Source organism: Pocillopora damicornis, chromosome 6 (genome assembly GCF_964200805.1).
Source record: "Pocillopora damicornis chromosome 6, jaPocDami1.2, whole genome shotgun sequence".
NCBI lineage: Eukaryota > Metazoa > Cnidaria > Anthozoa > Scleractinia > Pocilloporidae > Pocillopora > Pocillopora damicornis.
The window spans coordinates 19,873,774-19,897,374 of NC_142675.1; the positions used below are offsets into that span (position 1 = coordinate 19,873,774).

General features: G+C 37.8%; 1 protein-coding gene across 3 annotated transcripts in view; it reads left to right on the forward strand.

Moving 5' to 3' along the window:
• The first annotated feature begins 437 nt into the window (after nucleotides 1-437).
• LOC113675283 (diacylglycerol kinase delta) overlaps nucleotides 438-23,601 on the forward strand; it is a 28,052-nt gene continuing 4,888 nt past the window's right edge. Inside the window, exons 1-33 of one of the 3 annotated variants that reach the window (XM_089208818.1) lie at nucleotides 438-547; nucleotides 1,183-1,263; nucleotides 2,001-2,266; nucleotides 3,561-3,608; nucleotides 6,216-6,281; nucleotides 6,668-6,748; nucleotides 7,169-7,270; nucleotides 8,197-8,326; nucleotides 9,383-9,495; nucleotides 10,041-10,166; nucleotides 11,049-11,159; nucleotides 11,750-11,815; nucleotides 12,479-12,561; nucleotides 12,968-13,076; nucleotides 13,306-13,445; nucleotides 13,895-13,967; nucleotides 14,292-14,398; nucleotides 14,910-15,012; nucleotides 15,957-16,179; nucleotides 16,639-16,779; nucleotides 17,047-17,437; nucleotides 17,862-17,972; nucleotides 18,161-18,257; nucleotides 18,890-18,951; nucleotides 19,499-19,541; nucleotides 19,646-19,714; nucleotides 19,858-19,905; nucleotides 20,172-20,303; nucleotides 20,988-21,112; nucleotides 21,655-21,769; nucleotides 22,147-22,248; nucleotides 23,087-23,197; nucleotides 23,492-23,594. In XM_089208818.1, the coding sequence (XP_089064944.1) occupies nucleotides 2,123-2,266; nucleotides 3,561-3,608; nucleotides 6,216-6,281; nucleotides 6,668-6,748; nucleotides 7,169-7,270; nucleotides 8,197-8,326; nucleotides 9,383-9,495; nucleotides 10,041-10,166; nucleotides 11,049-11,159; nucleotides 11,750-11,815; nucleotides 12,479-12,561; nucleotides 12,968-13,076; nucleotides 13,306-13,445; nucleotides 13,895-13,967; nucleotides 14,292-14,398; nucleotides 14,910-15,012; nucleotides 15,957-16,179; nucleotides 16,639-16,779; nucleotides 17,047-17,437; nucleotides 17,862-17,972; nucleotides 18,161-18,257; nucleotides 18,890-18,951; nucleotides 19,499-19,541; nucleotides 19,646-19,714; nucleotides 19,858-19,905; nucleotides 20,172-20,303; nucleotides 20,988-21,112; nucleotides 21,655-21,769; nucleotides 22,147-22,248; nucleotides 23,087-23,197; nucleotides 23,492-23,594 (3,475 nt within the window). In that variant the 5' untranslated portion in view covers nucleotides 438-547; nucleotides 1,183-1,263; nucleotides 2,001-2,122. Of the gene's footprint in view, nucleotides 548-802; nucleotides 945-1,182; nucleotides 1,264-2,000; nucleotides 2,267-3,331; nucleotides 3,431-3,560; nucleotides 3,609-6,215; nucleotides 6,282-6,667; nucleotides 6,749-7,168; nucleotides 7,271-8,196; nucleotides 8,327-9,382; nucleotides 9,496-10,040; nucleotides 10,167-11,048; nucleotides 11,160-11,749; nucleotides 11,816-12,478; nucleotides 12,562-12,967; nucleotides 13,077-13,305; nucleotides 13,446-13,894; nucleotides 13,968-14,291; nucleotides 14,399-14,909; nucleotides 15,013-15,956; nucleotides 16,180-16,638; nucleotides 16,780-17,046; nucleotides 17,438-17,861; nucleotides 17,973-18,160; nucleotides 18,258-18,889; nucleotides 18,952-19,498; nucleotides 19,542-19,645; nucleotides 19,715-19,857; nucleotides 19,906-20,171; nucleotides 20,304-20,987; nucleotides 21,113-21,654; nucleotides 21,770-22,146; nucleotides 22,249-23,086; nucleotides 23,198-23,491; nucleotides 23,595-23,601 lie in introns of those variants that run through there. The other 2 variants (XM_089208817.1, XM_089208819.1) reach the window with 2 other exon arrangements.

Genomic DNA, 23,601 nt, shown 5'->3' on the forward strand with positions numbered 1-23,601 from the left:
GCAAGGGACCATGCACAATGTATATGACACCGTCGAAGTTTTTTAAGTTCTTGAAAACTACAAAGTTGCGCAGATGTTGTTTTGCCAATTCATGATGACGAGGCTCTCAAAAATGTCAAAACCTAAGTGCTCCGTCAACCTTGAAAGCGATTTTTTTAATTTCTTTTAATATAGCGTGAGTTATCTACCTTTCATTTCGTCCTGTACAAACAATTTGTCTCGAAAGACCACATCGCAAAAATAGAAAACAAAACCACAGAAAAAGCTGTATACATGCGGTTTTTTTAATTTTTTGATCGTGAGTAGCAGTGTATATTCTAGATTTCTCTTGGCGAAGAACCATAACCTTTTGACTCCGTGAACGAGTGTGTGGTTTCGTTTCGTTCCGGCCTTTGAACCCATTATTTTCCCACGCGTAAGTGCTCTTAATATAAATACGACGTACAGCTCAAGCTGTGTTTTGGCGAGGCTTCGAGGTTCTGCCAAGGAGGAATTGCAAACTGTCGTCAGTTATCGAAAGAAAGAAAAGATCAACGGCCATTAAGAGGCAAGACAATTAGTATATCCGTTGTATTATGCTTAAATATTTTAGCTCTATTCGTTTTAATTATGTCCGCATAAGTAGAGCTTATTGTGACATTTTTTCACCTCAGTTTCCATGAAAAGGTGGAATTTTTCCAAACAAGCGCGACGGTTGACGTAATGGTGACGTCAATGACGTTTTTGGACGATGAGTCAAACAGTTTTCTGTTAGCAAACTGTAAATAAGCCCTATGGAAAAATAAATCGAGCGACGAGTTTGCTATTTTGATAACTAATCCATTTAAAGAAAGAAGTGACGAAGAATGAATATGCGTGGCTTGACTGTTGTGAAATTTGATCAGAACGGACGAAAAACGCGAGAAAAAACTGACTTACCATATGGCACTTACGTCATAACAGAGGTTCGCAATGCATAATAGCTAATGCTGAAGGGACCAAATTTGCAATTTTGGCCGCGAGACCAATGCAGTGACTTGTAAAACAAGTAAATTAGCTAATTGTAGGCTCATTAGTTGAACTGCAACCAATCGGAGCTCGCAAGCGGCTCTAACTTCCAAACGTATCTTCACCATTAGCAAGATTTTATGCTTGTAGCCGAAATAAATTTACGGTTCTTTTCTTCGTTTAATTTCTCGTCAGACCGAAAGCATCTGGCGATATATCTCTTGCGAGAAAAGGCTACGTCAAGACTGAGGAAATAGCAGGCTGATTGTTGTTGAGGTAGGCTTAATTTTTTTTTCCTTTCAAGGATTGCGCGCATAGAGAGCTGTAGTTGTTGACTACCGGCTTGGTGAACCGGTGAGGTCGTCGACTCAGTTCAAAATTAACCGGAACTCAGGAAGAATTTACTGACGTATAACGGTTTTATCCTGCATATTTTCCCGAAAATATTGGCGGTTTGCTGTATGAGCCTGGATGAATTTTTTTGGGAGGCTTACCAAAAGCTGTGTAAGCTGAAAGCTCTTGTTTGCTTTGCACAAAGTTTATATTGACGGACTGCCAAGGTTTGTGAGACGGTTTTCTCTGTAAGACCTCAATTACCGAGTCAACAACTTCGTAGTTTTTTTTTCAGCGAGATGTAATTGTGGAGGCGAAAGCATATTTTTGGTATTTGGTGAAATATTTTCGACTGCAGTAGATAACTGAGTCTATTTTGGTAAAACATGACTTGAATAGAATATTTGATTAACACGGAAGCTCACAATTTTTTTGGCTATGGTGACCTAAAAATTATTTTTACTCTCTCTTGACTCAGCAATTGTTAATTTTTCTAACGTAGAGTTTTGTTTAAAGCTATGCCAGCGATGCCATCCAATCTATTTTTCACCATGAAATTTCTTTTACCTGTAAATTTTCCTGTTTACTAGTTTTCTGCATGCTTCAGCAATGTTGCTAGCCGAGGCCAGCTTGCGAGTATCGAACCCCCCCTGAATATTGATTTCATGGCTTATTTCCAGGGGGAGGATTATAAGCGGAAGTGAGATCACTATCAGGCCTCTCGACTGGTGTTCACATCACGTGGTCAAGGAAAATAATGGCGGACATAATGGTCGCTTCCATGAATATCATCAAATGAAAGATGTCTTGGAGAAAGTCCTACGATTTTACTCCACGAGTGGCCGAAAATGAAGTCGATTCATCTGACAGCGATTCTGACCCGGGACCCGAAACGATTAAATTGTACCATCGAAGAAAATCAACAGTGACTGCAGTTAAAGCGAGGGTAAGCGACCATTGATGTACCGTACATGTTTTCTTAGAATTAACCCACTAAATATACGCATTTGTTCCCGTTATAAGGTCAAGCCGCTACCGTGTTATCTTTACCAATACCTCGTGGTTTATTTATTTGGTCGGTTGAAACAGGTTCTCAACACCAGAATTATTAACTTCTAGTTTTTTTCTGTTTACAAAACATGCCAGTATGGATCCGACCTTCGTCGATTGAAGGAAAACTTTGACTCATACGTTTGGTTATGCATATTTTCTTTATGGAGTTGATAGTTACTGGTACATTTTAAATTTGTTTTGTATCGTCCTGTTGTGCGATAGGGTACTTTGATTCGGGGAAAATAATTTGAAGTCATCGCTAGTGAGGTAAATTTTATAGCATGAGATCGTGCCAGTTTTTATTCCAATCGGCAAGTCTTGGCTGCATGGAGATGTCACATAGCTATCGAGGAAACATTTAACAATTTTGATTCTGTCTAAATATACATGGAATTCTACGGAAGTAAGGTTTTTTCTGTGTATCTGAATACATGTCTGAGTGACATGACTTCAGAACCAACTTTGACTGATAGAAATAGTTAATATAAATCTGTCACTTTTGTATCGTGGAAAAGCTTACCATGGAAGTGAGGATTTTCAATCGTAACCGACTACTTGCAATTTTATCGAGCCATTTTAAGATTAAAATGAATAAGTTTTTCTCCGCCGTTGTTTTCTAGTCAAATTGTGTCGTTTAATTTCTGGATTGAGAGAATTTTTGATTAGCAAGCCGCTAACTGTCATTTACGATTGCACCTGTACGAGCCCAAGTCCTTTTTAAAAATATAGTTTAAATATGGGTCGCTCTTGTTGTGGTTTTTACGTCACGGCTGAATGAAAGTATATAGAATGGAAAAGTGTGAAGAGCTTTTAAAGATCCGTGCTTTTGTGACCAGGCCGGGAATCAGTCGGCGCTTTACAATCTCTCGTCTCGTCTCATCTTTGATGCTTGTCTGTCAAACGGTCCTCGTTTATTTGCTCTAGAATCATGAAACTGTTCATATTGCAATATTAATATTCATTCCAGGATTTGAAAAAAATCGAGATTTCTGGCCTAGTTTCGCTGATGGCAATTAGTGCAGAACGTTTCAGGGTCTAAATGGCGAGCTCTGCATCGGTAAAGTTCCAAATAAAAAATTATGTCCACTCATTTTGATGCTAAATTCTTCTAATTAAAATGGAACTTTACATTTTGGTTTGTCCTGGCGTATTAATCGAACTGTACACGAAATTTCCTATTTTTTCAGAGTTCTATAAAGGAGGGATTTTTGCAGAAACAAACAGGTTCATTTCAGGTGAGTAGAATTTTTGTGCTAAAGTTTGTGTCCAGCCTTAAAACTAATGCTAGCTAGCTTTGATAAAAAAGGGCAAATTTATTCTTGAAATTTTAAGTTGTTGTTTTTGTTTGCACATGTATATCAAAGAAAGATAATGAGAAATTTAAATATTACATCTAGAAGGTTGCTCCCAGTGTTCATTTAACTATTTTGCGAGTGTAAAATATTGATTTGCTCACAAATAAGAACAGTGAAGGTTGAAAATGCCCAGTCTTTTAATAAAACATATTATAAAACTATGCAAACATGTAAAAATTGCAGTCTCTTTCTCTAACATTTTTCTCCAGCTTTAGTTAATTATTTATATCAATTTGCCAAATTCAGATTTAAATCTCAATCCTAGGCTGTCGAGTTCAGAAACACAATGAAACATTCACCTGCTAAACAATTAAATATGTCATCATTGAGTTCTGCCCATATAACAGTGGAGTATTTTATCATTAAACTGAGAGTGGAATCAAACATGAAGCAAGTTAAACTAGAGAGGAAAAACCGTGTTGTTTTCTAAGTCAGTGAACAAACCAATGACTGAACAAACAAAGAGAGTGAAAAAAATTGAGTCAGATTTGAAGTTAAACATTTTTTTAAGAGGCAATGCAAAATTAATCAGAAGTGAAATGAACTCATTGAGTTCAGCAGACCATTAGGCATAAGAGTTTCTCAAACTCAGAATGAATTTTTTTTTATTTTTTATCAAATTTTCCTCACAAGAATGAGCTTTCAGTTCGCATAGATAATGCCTCATTAAAACATGCTTAGTGGTAAGTTAAGTAGCTTGCTATGCTCTCAAGGTGTTCACTGACAAGTACAAATAATTGCCGTATGCATAATTACAAAGCTAGGAAAAATAACACAGAGAGAGAGATGTATTAGCTCTTTTTTGTTTTTGTTTTCTGGGCAGCTTGCTGTGCTAGAAATTTTTCTTGCAATTTCCTGTGACCACAATTTTGTTTTTTTTTTGTTTGCCTGGATCCTTCTCAGGAATTTTCCGATGGTCCTTGCCTCAGATGGTTAAAAGAAATTAAAAAAGATTTTTTTTCTCTCCATTTTTTTAAGTAAATGTTTACATGTGTGTAATTTTTACTGTACATTCTTTTGTTATTTATAGTTGTTTGTGGCAAACTGTGTTATGCTAATGGACCTTGGTGGGGCTATTGCCAACTTGTTCTCAATGTTTACCATTGCCACTCCTGTAAATTGACAATGTTTTGTCTCAAGGGAGTCTTGATACCTATTTTGCAGATGTTTTTGTTTTTACCATTATATCACTCACTATTTTGTTTTGCAACACGATTAACACTGTCATAGATTTCATACTTCAGTGGTTGTCACAGAAGATTACACCCTTTGTAATATATAAACATTCATGTCGCACCTCAGTGGAATCATCAATATTATATCCAGTCCAAATGCATTCAGAATCAGTCTTTGAGACTGTTACACAATTATGGAGTCCTTGAAGAAAAGTTTGTTAGATACAGGAAAGTAAATGTTCTCTCAATGCTGTTCAGTAATTAGTAGACTTATCACAAATTTATGTAAGTTGTAGTTTGAAACTATTTCAGTTTAAAATGAATTCAACCTAGTGAGAATTGAAACCTGGAACAAAGAAAAAAAGCAAATAAAATTAATTTCAAATAAATTTGAATTGAAATTCATTTTAAACTACAGTGTATACATACATACAAGATTGTCGTTTGGGTTACCTTTGGAAGTGTTTCTTTTTTTTTTTTTTTATCAGTCTTTTAGTTTCAGCACTATTCATGTCTGTAATTCAGTTGATTGTAAATCCCTCCATTTTCCCCTTCATAAATTTGAAGAACTTCTCCCTTCCAGCCCAGGGATGGATTTAATAATTAAAAATGATTTTCTCTTTCTCCTTTTAACCCTTTAACTCCTAAGATCTCATTAGTAATTCTCCTTACTGTCTGCTATATAATTCTTGTGATGTTACTTCAGAGAATTTAGTACTGGATCAACTAATAGTCCCTTAATATATATTGTTCTTTATTCTCATCACTTGTCTGCTTGATATTGTATTGATATTGTAAGGAGAAATTCTGTCTTAGTCACTTGTGGGAGTTAAAGGTTTAACCAAGGATCATAAGTTTACAGTTGTGCTTTCATAAGATTTGAAGTAGGATTCGTGACAAAAAATACTTGTCTTATAATATACTGCAGCAATATCTTTTGTGAAACAAGAAATATAACTGTTGTATTGTAAATGAAGAAGTAGATGTGGGTGTTATATTGAATGGCAGTGTTCTTCAGAGAAGTGGTGTTTTCTCAGGGTCCAATACATTGTTTTTTTAAATATGTGGAATGTATTTGGCTTTCTGCATGTGACATGAAGATGTTGGGGAAATTCCCCATTCTTTAGTTACTTGCATGCAACTGTACATTGTCCTTGATGAAAAATCTGTTATACTTGTCATTGTTGGTTTTTGGTAGGGATGATGTTTGTCTGCCTTTCATTCAAATTTCATGAACTTAGAAGAAAGTAGTAATTTTAGACCAATATTTTCTTTGTATGGACGTCATATCACTCGTGCATTCTCTCTTCAGAGATGGAAAAGGAGATATTTCAAACTGAGAGAGGGAAACAAGCTATACTATGCCAAATCCAGTGATGTAAGTAGAATCATTCAGTTCTGTAGAGGAGACTTTAGGGCAGCCAGGGAGTTATTATTCCATTGTATGGTGGTTTTGTTTCTCATCTTTGCAATATATCCTACGGCTTTATATGAGCATCTTAGTGACCATGTGAAGGGTGTGTGATAGAAGAAAACATCAAAAATGAAAGCAATCATAGAAAAAATTGTATGCCCTTAAGTTTTTTGCTGAAAAAGTGTTGCTTTGTATTTTTGTCCAGTTGATCTACTGCACAGCATAATTCCATTGCATGTTCTGCGTGTTCCATTGCTCTGATATGGTAGAATGGCATGATATAAAATAAATGATATATTGATGTTATGCTAGAGAGGATATTTACTGTAAGCTCTTATCATTTTTTTTAGGAAACACTATTCACTGAAATAGATCTACAGGACTTCAGTGTAGCTGAATCAAGCATTCAAAACAACAACAACTGTTTTAAAGTTAGTGAAATTTTGAAATTTAATATATTTTGATTAATTGAATCAGTTAGATTGTTGGTTGTTGACAAAAGTGGGAGCTATTCCCATGAATTCATAGGTTATATTCCTCTTAATCAAAAAATGATAATAGCCCGTAAATTAGCTTTGGGTTCCTAAAATGCAGTATTTTTCAAGAATGTGCTTTCAGATTATTCAAGTTTTCATTTTTAAAATCAAAAGTCATGTACTGAAACACTGATAAAATGAAAATGAAAGTATTGCTATTGAACCAAAAAAGGTTAAAATTGAAACAGATTTATCACTTGTTGGCAAATTTCTAAGAAACAGTAAGAGTTATTTTTTCCAAAATTCTGTAACAATTACGCAATGTTATGTTAAAGTTTTTCATACGTGATGTTCAGCGGTTTCATTTTCCTGCAGGTCATCACACCATTTCAAAGTATTAATCTTAGTGCTGATTCCAGAAAGGAAATGGAAGAATGGATAGGCTGTTTAAAGTCTGTTGGATCTCATACCTCTTCTGTAAGTATCTAAGTCAATTGATCTTTTCTTTAACAACACTGTGAATTACACTGAAGTAGTCTCCTCTTTTGAAGGAATCTTTTGTCATGGAAACAAAAGCGTCTAAACCCACAGTTATTAGTTATTAATCATGTTTGTAGAATAATCATACCTAAACAAAGCATCTATCTGTGCGGCTCCATTTCACCATTCCTTTTATACCAGTTTTCCCAATGAGTACTATAGTGTAGTTATTAGTTTGCAGCCATTAACAGGCCATAAATGATCAACTGTAAGCATGTTTAAGTGTTGTGTTGGGAGGTGATCTTAACTGATACATTTATATTTGGTATTTTGGTTTTTAATGAAATATAGAAGCTTGATGGTGATTAATAAATAGAGAAGCCTTGACTGTGCTCTGTTTTGTTGTAAAGCAGGCAGGAAGCTCCTTGTTTGTACCCTGATAGGGTATGCTTTTTCAACCAGTGATGACAAGCTTGTATCCAAACTTTATTATAAATCAATTTATGTAATATTTGTGTTCAATCCACGGCACACAACACTATAATTTTTAATGTTGTGGTTTCAGGTTTCTTTACCTTGGTTCTTGTTGTAGTAATACTGACAATACTTTGAGACAGAGTACAAACTGACTTTTGTATTCCAACTGTAGCTTGATCTGTGACAACACCTTATCTGATGTTTACCTTAATTTTTTTTTTTTTAATTACTGCCTGTCTTGTTTGTTCTGGCCAATGATTTATTGCAGAAGTATCTCGTGCACTTTTTAATTATTAACTCACTTTAGCCAATTGGAGTTTGCCTACAGAATGCATCTTTAGTCAATGAGAAGTTTACTTCTCTTAGACAAAATTGAAATGTTTTCTTTAAATATTATGTCTATCTGGATTCCTTAATGAGGCTTCTGTATACTTTTTTTATTGCAGCAATCAGATTTGTTGGACAGATTATCTGGGGCTCACAATTGGTATTCATGTTCTCATGCAAAAGCTACATTCTGTAATGTTTGTCGTGATGTATTGTCTGGTGTTACATCAAAGGGATTGTCATGTGAAGGTGTGTAACTTGAGATATAAAGTGCTAGCACTGTCATTTTCATCTCCTGGGTGGTAATGGCATCCACAAAGTACAAATGCAGGAGGAAGTTGCATTTTTATCTTGATTGTCTTTAACCCTTAAACTCTGAAGATCCAGTTGTTAATTCTCCCCACTAGCTGCTAAACATTTTGTAGTAAATTGTTTGCAAGAATTTGTTGTAGATGAAGTTTAACAAGGTTGAGTATTTTCTTTACCTGTGTGCTGGATAATGAATGAATATTATAGGGAGGAAAAAGGTTGAATCACTTCTGGAAGTTAAATGGTTCTGGGTATTTGACAAGCCAGTGAGAAATCATTAACTTGTTAATGATAGTTGTTTGCCCCCTTAAGAGATACAGATAGGCAAATAAAATTTTTCCAGTCAGTCATTAGGGAAATTAAGCAGAGAGAATTTACAATTATAGCAGGTGGGAGGTTTTAAGTTTTTTTTCTCAGGCAACTGCTGCAAATCTTTTTCCGAATAGTTGCATTTAAAAGGTGAAAAATGATAAGCATCATTGATGTTATAAAAAGCAATAAGCACAAGAAGTACAGAGACCTATCCCATTTCCATTTTTATTAGCCTCTCAAAAATGTCTCTGCTTAACCCTTTGATTCTCTATGAGTGACAAGCATCTAATTTTGCCTAATACCATATCTCCCCAAAATCACAGGTTAAGGTTATGAGAATAAAGGAAATGATCACCAACTAGAGAAGCTCTTGATTGTGAAACAAATTCTCCTTCTCAGTACATTAAGAGATATAGAGAGGGCAGTTGCGAGAATATGCATACTTATGTTAGGGTGTAAATGGTTAAGTATCCTAATCAGTGACCTAAAGTGGAGCATTTAGCTTTGACTTGTAAATGTGCAGTGATTAAAGTTAAATTTTTGGCTTTGAAATATTTCAGTAAGGCATTCAAACTTGTCTGTATTTACATCCTTTGTAAAGATGTTCCATGTTGTTGTTAGATTTGGCATGGATAACTGGAAATAGGTCACTAAATCATTTTTCATTAATTTTTTATTTCTTAGTTTGTAGATTCAAAGTTCATCGAAGATGTGCTGTACGAGCAAGAAATAACTGTAAATGGACAACCGTACAGTCACTTAGAGGAGAAGAATGTAAATTTGATGAATCTGACCCTGTAAGTTAAATTCAATGATAGGAAAAGCTAACCAAAGCATACAAAAGCAAATTGTCTTACAAAGGATTTTACGTAAGAGCAAGCTTACCAGTACAGCATCCAATTTTTCTTAAAAAACATGAGTCATCTTTGAATTGATCTCTGTATGAGTATTTGATAAATAAATGTAACTACATGTAGGCTAAAAGAGGGTATGATAATTTTTTTTTAAAAACTTGATTGTATTTAAAATTTTGTAGTCAATTGTAATGCATTATGTAACTACTGTATACAACATTGTATACTTCAGGAAATTGACCATTTTCATTTTTATCATCTATGGGTTTTTGTATGTGCAGTTCTTTATGCCTTTTGGCAGGTGAATGAAATGTTTTTTTTTTTTTGCCATATAATGTTATCAGTGCTTTAATTTGATCATCTGTTTTATTGATGTGTGTCAGTTATTGTTTCAAAAATTGGTTCATATTCTCATATATAGATAAAAACAAGTTGTAGTTGATTTGGGTCCTTAAATCTGTCATCTTTAACTTTTATTATTATTCCAGCTTTCAGTGCCTCATCAGTGGCTTGAAGGAAACCTTCCTCCCTCTGCTAAGTGTGGAGTGTGCGATGAAATATGTGGCAGTAAGAGAAGGCTTCAGGGATATAGATGCCTTTGGTGTAATTTAATGGTAGGCTGCCACACTTTCTTTTAATTAAATGCTTTGTACATCACTTAAAGGGGTGAGTTTCTGAGCTACTGTGGTGCTGCATCAGTGGGGGGTATTACAATATAGTGTGGTTGTATCAACCAAGTTGATAAATTAATGTTAGGTGGCTATTGTAAAGAGTTTCTAAGGCTGATATTTCGAGTGTTGGTCCTTTGTCAGAATGAAGTACTAATGCTTTGACAAAGGGCTAACACTTGAAACATCTGTACAGCTATAGAAACTCTTTACTGTGGCCAATTAGCAGCATCAACTCAGTTGTATATCAAATGGAGAACAAATGGGATGGTTTGGAAACCAGTAAAGGGGCCCAAACAGTTTGCAGTGTCCCTACTATTGAATAATTAAGTCAGTAATGTTGGAAGGTAGGTGGCTTAATGATGTTATCAACATGAGAAGACTTTAGTCTCCCCAGGAACGTACAGGTCACTATGGCAACTAATCCTCACTGCATACATCAAAGCATCTGTCTACACAAGATTTAATGAATGGGTGTGTGGAATGAGTACTCACCTTGAGTGGGGAAAGGAAGAAGGAAACATGTAACTAATTTGAGCAAAAACACATTGCAACACACCTGTAGGCTCCCCTGTATACCCCTGTACTGTTAGTTTTCCATTTATGCCCTTTCACTCCCAAGATCTCATCAGTAATTCTCCTTACTGTCTGCCAGCAATTTTTACAATTTTCAGAGAATTTGGTATCGGATCAACTAAAATTCCTAAGTGACATTTTTTGTGATTCTCATAAAGTGCCTGCTTGATATTGTAAGGAGAAATTCTGTCTTGATCACTCATGGTAGTTTAAGGGTTAAATGAACTTGAAAGTGATGGTTTTGCTTTTCAGGTTCACCAGTGCTGTCGATCTCAATCACCTCAATGTTCCTTTGGTGAAAATGCTTTGTTCACCTTACCTCCTTCTTCTGTTCTAAGTTCATCTGGCTCCCTTGTATGGAATGTAAGTGAAATATTTACCTTCAGACTCCAATATTATTTTAGCTTACTTCCTTCTCACATTTATGTTTCCTTACTAAGTAACGGGATTATTTTTGTAGTATTATTTGATAAATTGGTTGATTACCATTAGCCTTGTGTGGGATAATGTTTTTATTGTGTAAAGAAATGTTTCTTCTTAATTGCTTGACCATTATTTAAAGAGATTCAAGAGTCCAAACTCTTTTCAAGCTACATTGTACTCATAGCAGCATGTGGCAGTTCTTTTTTTTTTTCATGTCAAGGAAAAGATGACCCTCTTTCCTAATTTATTGTTTTTGTTGTCATTACTGTTATGCTCTCATCATTGTTAATGATAATCATCACCTTTGTTATTCTTTATGTCTTTGCCTTTATTACTATTATTTTCATTTTTGTTTTCACTGTTATAACTATTATAAATTGCTACTTTTCATTTGAATTCCTAGTCTGTTAAACCTTCTGGGTGTCTTCCAATGCTTGTCTTTTTCAATTTGACTATTTGTACTATTATTTAAATTTTTTTTGTCACTGTTATAACTATTATAAATTGCTAATTTTCATTTAAATTCCTAGTCTGTTAAACCTTCTGGGTGTCTTCCGATGCTTGTCTTTGTTAATTCAAAAAGTGGTGATAATCAGGTTCGTAATTGTTTTTACACTGGACCATGCTATAAAATATCCACTTAATTTCGTACTTCCTGTTGTCTGATGTACATATTGATGACATTTAAGAATCTCCATTGGTTGCAGGCAGGTTACTCCTGTAGGGAGTCTTACACTGTTTACTGTTGCACTGGCATTTTTTCACACCAGGATCTATTATTATTGTTATTGCAAATTATCAGTTATTTCTGTGGGTTGAAATGTAATATAGGATCTCCCTCCTTATTTATGTCACTCTTCAATACAGATGTTCCTTTTTTATGCAAACTAATATACTCCGTCAACACCAATGTTGCTAGATTTTAGATATATGAAAATTCATATATTTGCACTGCGGTGGAGAGATGAAATTAAGAGATCCTCGCAGCTAAGAACACTACTGAAACGAGTAGTTGTAAATAGGACCTGAAAAAAAAAATTCAGGCCCGTACGGGATTTGAACCCACGACCTCTGCGATACCGGTGCAGCGCTCTACCAATTGAGCTAACAAGCCAACTGGGAGCTGGTCAATGATAACAAATCCATCTTACAAGTAATAAAAAGCTGACGAAACCATTCTGAAAAATAATGCCTTGCCCATTTATCTTAACCATATTCATGTTTATTTATTAATTTTGATAATTTGTTTTTCTTTTTAGGGTGTAAAGTTTATTAGAAGATTTAAACAGTTATTAAATCCACTTCAAGTGTTTGATCTTGCTCTTGGAGGCCCCTCCAAAGGGTAAGTGATACGTTCAATGAAGCAAAGTTTTAAATGTGTGTGAGAGAAGTCAAGTATGTGTGAGAGACAGCCATGTAGTTAGGGCATAGGACTCCAGATCGAAAAACTGGAAGTTCAAGCTCTGGTTGGTGTCACTGTGTAATTTTCTTGTACATGTGCAAGACACTTTTTATTCTCACAGGGGTGTCACTTTAACCAAGAGTGTGGCAAAGTGTTCGAGAAATTAGATTAATTGTTGACGGATAACCTACCGTGAGGTAGCATCCCGTTTCAGAGGAATCGCAATACTCCTTCTTGCGCCTGCTCCAAGCCAGGGCAAGTTGTATCAGTTACCTGCAAGGCGATTTTTTATGTAAAAGTTGTGTAAACAAAAATTTAAACTTCCATGCAATTTCTTTATTGTCAGATTGAAGTTGTTCCAAAATTTTGACCATTTTCGAATACTGGTGTGCGGAGGTGACGGCTCTGTAGGGTGGGTGATGAATGAAGTCGACCGGATGAATCTCTCAACTCAGGTAGGAATTTTCTTTATTCTCGCTATCTCTTTTCTTGATAATGCGTCGACATTGTAAGGAGGCGTAGCGTATTTAATATCACCTCTGAAGGTTTGATGTCAAATCTAAAACCGGCCAATCATCAATACAAATTCTCTGCAATTGTCTCGAAAGATGATTCGCATTTTAAATTTGTTTTCACTAAGAAAGCAAAGGATATCCTTTCATTGATGCATTCTCTCGTTCACAGTGTCAACTTGGTGTTTTACCGCTGGGTACTGGAAATGATTTGTCGAGGGTTCTTGGCTGGGGAACCTCGTTTGATGACGACACTGCGGTAACGCAGTTTTTGCGCCATTTGGAAAGGGCCAAAGCAGCAGTACTTGATAGGTGAGTGAAAAAAAAATGTGCTTGATCTGTTGCCAGGTTTAATTAAATTTTTTAGCAGGACTGCCTCAAGTTTTACCAAGGGGACCCTCCTCCGTGGCTTACAGGAGGGATTTCCCTTGATTGTAGTAAAACTAAAACCAAGTCCAATCGGATAAAGGAAATACTGAATATCTTTAGGAATTCAACGAGAACCAGTGAATTTGCGTTAACTGCCACAGTCACGGAAAATGCAAGTAACCAAGTCGCGATTGGTTTTACTTTTGCATTCGTTTGGTTGGGACATTTATGCATTTTTTCTCGAACAAAGCACGACCTCTACAATCCCAGATTGCTTTCTGATTCAACGCTGATTTGAAATTTTTTTGAAGCTTCGACTTAATAACCAGCAGCTGATGAGTACAATTACTCGCATCAAAATGAAATTGATGTCTATACTTTTATCTTTACAGATGGAGTATAATGGTTGAAGAGAAACCCTTATCCGCGTCTAGAAGTTCATCGATAGAAACATTAGATATACCTGTAAGTCTTTGATTTAGTTTACAAAGCTGTATGCAAAGGGGAAGGCGTGTGTGATGCCATTTTGTTGAATCATAACTTTGGATGAGACAGCGGCGAAATTTTACAGATTTAGTAATTCTCCCTAAAGCTTCGGTACATTTCCTAGCTTCTCACCTAAGATAATGTAGTGTTGTATTAAGATTATAGCCTGTAGCTGAAAAGTTTTTGTATTCTCATCACCCGCTTGCTGGATAATTTTTTATTTCATAAGGAGAAGTCACATGAAAACTATCACCTCCCAGAATGATAAATAGAGTGACAGTTTTCTTCTCTTCCGTTTTTTAGTACAAACATGATGTCGACATCATCGACACGTTCGAGAACAACGTGGCAACACACTTAACAAGAATACTACATTCCAGCGATCACTCTGTGGTCATCTCTTCTGCAAGGTAGAAATGTTTTGTGAACGTGTTAAGCTTCATGGTTGCAAAATCTGTAATTTTCCCCCAAACCTTTGGAACAAATCTAAGAAAGTCGGTAAATAGCGACTAACGCAAAAAGTGCTGTTCGTAAGCTGGTGTAAACTACTCTGCGTTGACTTCACCGAGGTGCACTTCAGGGTCTGATAAATTACCTGTGAAAAAAAGTGGTTAATTTTACTCTCTGGACTGCCTAGAAAACCTTTGGGAGTTCCTGGGTGGAATATAAATGGTTTAGGAATACAGATGGCAAGAGATCTGAAACTCAGGCTCTGGAGGTGCAAGCTAATAATTTTATTCTAAAATTACACGATATTTAAGTGTCTTGCCCAAGAACACGACCCATCGACCCAACCAGGGCTAGAGCCGAGACTTCTTCAAATTCTCTATGAAAGTAAAGATAAGTTACTCGAAAAAGAAGAATACGCAGTAAAATCTACATATCAGTCTCGGTTGATCGCCATGATTGTTTCTGTATTAGAGTGCTGTGCGAGACGGTGAAGGATTTTGTGTCAAAAATTGGAACAGCTTCAGCAAATTCTGATCCCTCTGAAGCAGACGAGCCCGACTCATTGGCACAAAAGGTTGGTAATCTTGATTGACATCGCGGTCTTCACTTCAAGTCAGCGATTCTTTGCTTTAGTCGAAAACAATATTTCATTATCATTCAAATATTTCATCATCATTCAAATATTTCATTCAAGCTCTCTTATGTGGAAGAGAGCATGAATGAAATATTTCGGGTCTACAGACACCTTAGACTGAGGGTAATTAGAATTAACAGCAGATCACCATTTCAGATACGTAACAGTTTGATGATCTTGATAAAAAATTGATGCGCCGAAAGTTTTAAAGGTCGCTGTTTATACTACATTTTAGTCTTCTCCCCTTTTGGTTTGTTCACACCCCATTAGCGTTTCTCTACCCCACCAAAGGACTATTTCACTGATTTGAATTAACGCCTGCGTCGCAAGTGGAGGTTAGGCGCCCATGGGCGTCAGTATCAGCATCTGGGCAACTGCCCACCTACCCCTCCCCTAACTCAACAATAGTCAATTGATAACAAGTTAGGGTTAATGTTGCGTTAGGGGAGGGGTAGGTGGGCAGTTGCCCAGATACTGATATTGATCCAAAATTTCTTGCTCTGTGTGCCATACATTTCTGATTATTTTAGTTGGTCATCAGACCCTTATTCCTCTGTAGACATCTTCTTTTGCACTTACAAGGATTATTCATTTAACAACCAAAGCTTCTTAGGTTGGCGATCATTTCCTTTTTCTAAGGAGTTAAATAATTGATTCAGCATTTCGAATGTAAGGATAAATTAGATTGTGGTCACTCTTGTAGTTTTGAAAGGTCAAGGGACACTCTCAAGAGTGATAGTGTTGGGCGTTGAAAAGATTCTTTTTTCTCCATGTCTCAACTGAACAATGAACACTGCTGAAGGCTTGTTGTCTTGAATTTAGAAGGACCACTGGCACTCATTTCCTGGCCGATTTATTTATTCTTTTTTCTATTTGCCTTTAAGTGCACGATACTCAATGAAAAGTTAAACCTTCTCCTCAACACACTGAGTATAGAGTCAGAGGCCCTACCCTCCTCCTCAAGGGAGGAATTGTCATCAGAGGGCGCAGGAATGGCTGGGAATGGAAACGGAAGACAGAAAGTATTCGTACCTAAGGAAGCTCTGATGTCGAGAGCGAACAGCTTAAAAAAAGCTCTCAAACAAATTATAGAGCACGCAGAACAAGGTATGAGTAAGTCACGATAACAGATAGCAGTGACATCCTTTCAATAGGACCATCACCACGCAATGAAAATGAAGTCGCATTATGGCCAGTTTTTCTCTGAAGTTTGAAATAAATGCGGGTTTACATTACTGTTAATTTATTTTGGTCACCCTCCGATTGGTCTAAAATTGTCACGCAACCTCTTCCTCAAACTAATTGCATACGAAGCTCATCGCAACTTAATTATCCTGGCTCTTCAGGCGTTCGTAGGCTCCCTGTGATTTTACTCTTCGTTCGTTGTGGATATTTGGTTGTTATTGTACGAAAGCCATTCGAGACGCGCTCTAACAGGGTGATAACATTAACAACGTTGCAAGCTAAGAAATAAGTGGACTTTTGAATCGTTCGGTGGACAAATATGTGGTTTGGCTCTTTTTCTTAAGATCTTTGCATTAAAACGATCATCATATTTCATCCTAGCTGTGGACGAGCAGAATGCACAGACCAGAGCGTCGACAAGCTCCCTAGCAGAGGCCATTGTAACTGTGGCCGCATCGGCAGCCGGGGGAGTGGTGACCACATCTACAGCTACCATGGAAGAAGGATCGGAACTTGTGCGAGGTTTGTTTAATAAAATGACGACAATAACAAAAAGGGGCCCCGCTTGAAATGAATTACAGATACGATAAAGTAGTCTACATAGTGACATGCAGTTGCGTTACGATGATTTAATACGCCAAACTCATGATCTCAAATCATCAATGCCATCCGGCACAGAGAAAGATACTTATTTCACCTTGCACAAACGGCTTAAAAACGTGGACTAAAAGAAAACTGCTCTAGTGTTTGGTAAATGGTTATCTGATATTCTGCTTGTTGTCGTTTCAGATAACGAAGGGAACATCCTGGCCACCGGAGGAGATCCCTCGGGGGATGTATTTACCCCGGAGTCTGGTTCGAGTTCCCAGGACAATAGACTTATCGAAGCTGACCCCAGTCCTTCCACCTGGGTTTCCTCTGAGCAACGCAAGTCTCCGATATCTCGTTGTATCAGCCGGGGTAGCGCGCTTCCGTTCAGGTTTGAGTCACCATTTGACGAAAAGCTTTTCGCAGCAGGTGGCAAACCAACGGTCCACATTGGTGGTTGTATGATCTCCAGAGCATTCCTCAAGGAGAAACCCAGTGAAGGATTAATGGGAGCGATTGGTCGAGCATTGCTGGCCAATGCAGATGCACTGTGTGCTGCAGCCACGCCTATGATGAACAATGTGTTTGACGTGTAAGTTGACACTGTTGCCAGTTTGCAATTGTCGGGACTGGCCCGTCGCACTTTACTGTACTATTCACAATTGGAACTGTCCTGCTCATAGACCTGACATAGCCGATAGCGGCGGAACTGACCTTGTTCTTCGAGTAGAACTGCACGGTTTTGTTTTCACACTTCCGTGTGGACAACAAGCAAAATGCGCAGGCGATAGAGAGGAGATTATCTTTCGTGCTCGCTCTGCTCCGTTGTAGTCTTGAATGTTCCATGCCTGACCGGAATTTGTTATGTTCGCTGGAGGCCTGTGTACCTCTTAGTCTGAATTTTAAACTTTTCAGGAGTAGATGAGTCAAAATGTGTAATAGTTATATTAAAAAATTATAAAATATTTCAGTGTAAAAAGTGCTTATTTATTGGCTAATTCTTCGCTGCTTTATAGTGAGGGATATACGGAGAAATGTGTAATGAACAACTACTTTGGAATTGGACTGGACGCTAAGATTGCACTGGATTTTCACACCAGAAGAGAGGAGCATCCCGAAAAATTCAGGTTGGTAATCGCTCGGAGTTTTAACCTTGCTGGTCTTTCAACTCACGACAAGTTCTTTCATACCTAAAATTCTTGCCACATGTGGGTATGACGACTGACCATGATTGTGCTCAACTTAGAGAGGTGGTGACTCATTCTTTTTAGTGTCTATTTACTATCTTTTTGTCTCATTTATTTTTCTGTCGTAGGCACCGAGCGTTAAATTTACTATACTATGGCTTGTTGGGGGGAAGAGAGCTCTTGCAGAGAACACACAAGAACTTAGATCAAAGGGTGAGACTTGAGGTAAGAAGAAAGCTTTTTCAATTCACGATGTGCAGCAATTTTATGTTGTCATATTCCCTCAGATTTTCTTGGTTGGTTGAGGAGTGATAAGTAAAGCAGTGCTCTGCTTTTGAATTTCCTGTGTGACACTGACTTACCTGCCGTGCGATTTAAGAGCGATTTGAATTTGGAAATCGTATGAACAATGAAATTTTGAAGCTTTGATGATTAGGGCTTCCATAACAGTCCTTACTTAATGAAGATACCTCTTCCAACACTTTTCTTGTTAGAATTCGAGATCGCTTCTTCTTCTTCTCCTCCTGACCAGTATTCAGTGAGAGCAATTTTCAAATGAGTGTCGAAAGCAATCCGAGATTGCATTGGTTGTCCTTTTCTTTGCTCTGTGATTGGGTTAGGAAACTCGCGTCACACTCTCAACCAATCAGATGCAAAACTAAAACCAATCCCGATTTGGTCGCCCGCGTTTTCCCGCGCTTTAGGCTGATTGGTTGTTCGTACTTTGAGTTCTCATTGGGTCTTAGAGTTATTTTCCTTTCTTTTGATTGGCTGTTGCGATTCATTGGTTTTTTTATACGACACTCAATCGAAAAGCGTTCGTTACTGATGACCTGTTTTTTTACTTTTATACTCAGTGCGACGGACACAAAATCAATCTTCCAAGTCTTCAAGGAATTGTGGTGTTAAATATAACAAGGTACGGGTTCAGAACCTTTCATTCAACAAAAGCGAAAAGCTTGGTGAGATTTATCTTGATTCTAGTGGAGTTTAGAGGGAATGGAGAGTTGTTACCACAAAATACGTAACTCAAGTCAAAAACACTCCGCAAGTAAGATTCTTGCGGTTAAAAGCCTCTTGCGAAAGGTGCTCTAAATGATTTTTATCAAGCTCTTTCAAAATGGAAATATTTTTCTCGGCTATTTGTGCATTTATTTATCTAACCATGTAATTTGTTTTTCATTTCAATGATTCCAATTCTAAAATTTCAATCATTGTAGAATTACCATGAAGTTTACAGTGTCCTAATTCCTTTAATTTCTTCTTGGTATCAGAATTAGATGCTTTGGAAGGAAAAATTCAACTCGAAATCAAGGCCTTTCGAATTTTTTTCTATGTGACATAAGGGAAATCCATTAATCCCTTCCCCCCTTCTCCTTCCGGTGGCAAATAACGACCGATTTCGTAGAATAACTTTTGCACCACTAGTTATTCAAGTTTAACCTGTTTTTCTTCTTTCTCTACAGTTACATGGGTGGTGCGAACTTCTGGGGAACAGGGCGAGATGACGTAAGTGCTTATTCTTTACCTCATTGGATATTTGGACAAAATTCGACCTCTTTTCTTTTATACCTTTTTATACCCAACACGAATACTGCTGTTAAATGTTTCAGGGTTTTAACGAGCCTTCTGTTGACGACAACATCCTTGAAGTTGTGGCAGTTCTTGGTGCACACCAGATGGTATGGTTATACAGATACCTGATATCAGATTCGTTAGTCTATGTGGTTCTCTTAAGTGCTTACGCTCAATCAAGACAATTTTTGTACTCGTGTTTGACCATACTTAATGTCAATAGAGGTAATTTTCATTCTCTTTGTCGCAGGGAATGTGTAAAGTTTTTGGAGGTATGCCACATCACCGGATCGCACAGGTAAGTTTGTGTGAAAGGATGAGCAAGCTCCTAAAACCATGCAATTTTTTGTTGTCGCTATCAAAAATACATGGACTCGAGTTTCGAAATTCCACAGAGTAACCCCGCCGCAACCTTTCGAAAATTATCTTCAACTATGGAGGCCGGCATTTTGACTTGAGAATTCATGGCTTTACTCATGGACCCTGCTAAATTTCCCCTTCATTCCCTGAACTTCCTTCATTTGTAAACCCCCCCTTTACTCTTAATGCTCGATTTGCTTCCAGTGTCGGACTGTAAAAATCTCCATATTTGGTGAATCAGTGCCAGTTCAGGTGGACGGCGAGGCCTGGATGCAACCTCCGGGGTATATCAAAATCGTCCACAAAAACCGAGCACAGATGTTGGTCAGAGACAGAGTAAGATTTTTAGTTTTGTACTAAAGAGGTTACTTCACCGCATGTACAGCCGTAGGAATAAAGCTTAAACCCTTTTCTCCCAGGATCTGATCGCTCATACTCCTCCCCATCCCCCTCTACACATTTCCTGGCAAATAAGTTACGAGAATTGATTTTAATAAGCACGAGTAAATTTTTCAGTAAATTGCACGAGCCCGTAGGGCAAGTGCAATTCGTAGTCTTTGGTAAATTTTAGAAGTGCTTATTACACCAAATTGCGAAAGAAATCGTGTTATAACTTGTTAATAATATACATTAAAAAACATTACAGATAGTCAAGACAGACGAAATTTTTAAAGCGTGCTGGCGCTATTTGTAATTTGCACTCGCGTTACGTGGGAATGCTCTCGTTTTCAGCCAATCAGAAGTGTGTAATTTTTCATGTACATCATCAGATCAGGATAACTTCTACCTAATAAGTTTAATTACTCTCATTACCCGAAAACGAGGCATGGGCAAGCTCACTTGCCCGTGCCTCGTTTTCACACTGAGGCGTGTTGCATAGATTAGTTTGTTCTATATTTTAAAAAGGCGTCTAAAAGAAAAATACGCTGAATTTCAATTAAACGGTTTTTTTTTGAGGTTTCGTTCGCGAATGAAATGATTGATTTGATGACATTTGAAACTGTGTGTTTCATTTTGCAGGAATTCGAGTTAACATTAAAAGAATGGACAGAACTCCAAGCGGAGAAGATCAGTCCCTGTGTAACGAATGCTCAGGCAGAAGTGCTGACCTCCCTCGTTCAGTGTCTCAGTATTTTTGTCAATTGGTAAGGACACGGACGTGACTTGATCTCTATGTTTCATTTACATCTCGCTTCACATCCCAAGGATTTTCATAGCAAAGCCTATCGTACAATCTTTTCTTTGGTTGAAAAAAGGTTGTCTTGATCTCTTTCAAAATACTTCCCCGTATCCGAAAGTCTCTCTGCTAAAAAAAGAAAACCAGTGGGCGCGCAAGGGAGCAATGGAATGCATTTGACAGAGAGGCTTTCTTGTTCCCATGATTCCCCGCCTCTCGCTCGTTATCAGTCCCCGAGTGGAGTGTCTTCGAGGCGTTTTTGGAGGACTTAAAATTTTTCAAAGTTAATTTTTGACTGCCCGAAATGCTCCCTTCTCTTAATCCTTTTCTCTTTCCCGGTGAGATATCATTCTTGTCATATGCGACCTCCGTGCCAAGATAGTCACCAGTTCGTGTGACCTGAGAGGTTATTTATCTAACTCAGGAGCCTTTTGGGAAGAAAAAAACAAAAACAAAAAACAGGATTTGAGCCGTCCTTCGTTCCATTTTTTCCTTTTTTTTTTATGTCAGCGTGAAAACCACGTGTGAACCGCATGAAAAGGATCTTCGAGAGTTAATTACCTTGGCGGAATCTTGTGCTAGCTCCATAGAAAAACTCGTGCTGGATGGCGGAAAAATTCCCGAGGTGAGTTTACGAATCATTTTACGCAGAGCTTCGTAAGTGGCTGCAGTTGTTTTTAACAGACGCTGAGCTCTATGATATTATATCATATTTTACCCAAAACAGGTTTATTTGTTTTCCTTATAAAGTTAGCATTGTTTGCTGGCTCAAAAAACCTTAATTCCTAACGGTAAGACTGTGTGGCCGGGGTACAATTCAGGGTGTAATCGAACGAGTGATTTCAAATTGGCCGAGCGCGTAGCGTGAGGCAAGTTTGAAATTACGAGTTTGGACTTGAAACAGCCAATTAAGCCAAAAATAGGGGCTGTTAGGAACCACTCTAGTCGAGCATCCTGTTATTGACACAGTTCAAATGTTTAATTCGTTGCTTTTAAACCCAGGCCCCAAGTCGAGGTCGTATTACAGATCTTGTGACGACCGGGAGGGCATTGGTTCAATCGATAACTTATTTCCTCCAATTCGAGTTTCCAGCTCTTGAACCAGTAAGTATTTCTTTTTTGATAAATATTTAAAAATAATCCGGGTAGAGTTCTGTCTAGTAACCGGGAGGACCGTTCTAAGGAGACAGTATTTGGCTGGAAATAAATGCCTTTTTGGCGCCAAAGCGGTAGAGTCGTGCGGTAAAACAAACCATTCTACATTTTGCTAATGACATTTGACCAGTTCTCTTGGATAGTCACACTCACGAATTTTATATTGGGACTGAGTTGGTAGAACCCAGTTATGAGTAACATCAACAATATCATACAGAAATCTATCTTTGAAGCTTTTTAAGTTCAAGGGTTTTCGTTCTCGCTCTTCCTGAAAGTTACGCTTTTTTAACCTTAAATTTGAAAAGGAAGGAAAGAGGCGAGAAATTTCCAGGAAATAAATGCTTTCCTGGCTTACTTTGTGTGTATTTATTTCCTTTGTGGGAGACTGGGTGGGTTGGTCATGAACGCGCTAGACTCCTGAGCGAGAGGTTTAGGTTCGAGCCCTCGTTGGGTCATTATGTGGTGTGATCTTTGGCAAGGCTCTTGAGCGTTCACAGTGCCACACTGGATACAGGATATCGTTGGGTATTGTTGAACTTTGAGAGGACTCATTCTTGCGGGTTAGGGGGTGACCTGGTGAAGGGTGAGCGGGTGGGGGCTGGGGGATGGGGGTGGCCGCGTGGACTGGTTAGGGTGACCGGACGGGGGGGGGGGGGGGGCGTGGGACCTAAGATCCCATCCAGGAAGAGCACTCATACTCCTTGTTACAGAAACGGAAGTAAACTGGTAGTTATAGGCCCTACGGCTTCGCGAGAATTAACTTTACTTGTTTCGTACCAACTTGCAGGCAATGCCATCAGAAATTGAACGGAACTTGTTGTCTTCAATTCAAACGGTGAAACCTCTCATCAACAGGACAATTGAGGCGTATGGACTAACAAATATTGCTGACTACGAGGTTAGTGATTCATGTAATTTCCCGTAGTTTGATCGCGTTCCTTGAAGCCACAAAGTTGCATTGGTATTGTGACGTGTCAAATATTCAAGACATCAAATCGCCAAATTTGTTTATCCTAGTAACCCCGAGAGGTCATTTAGATGGTATCTCCCTATGATATCTGTGAACTCTCTAGCAAACTGGTATCGAGAATTTAGGTTTCGCCAAAGTTAACAAGAGCTCGTGCTCAAGAAGAAAACTTTGTTCTTTCCCTCTTAAGGTTTGCTCGAAAATGGCTCTATAATTAAATTTCAGGTTGATCGACAGTCGTCAAGCAGAGGGAGAAGCAAGTTTAGATTTTCTGGACTGCTGAAGTCAAAGAAGCCGGAAATGACTAAAGTCGGGTCAGCCCCATCAGGTGTGTA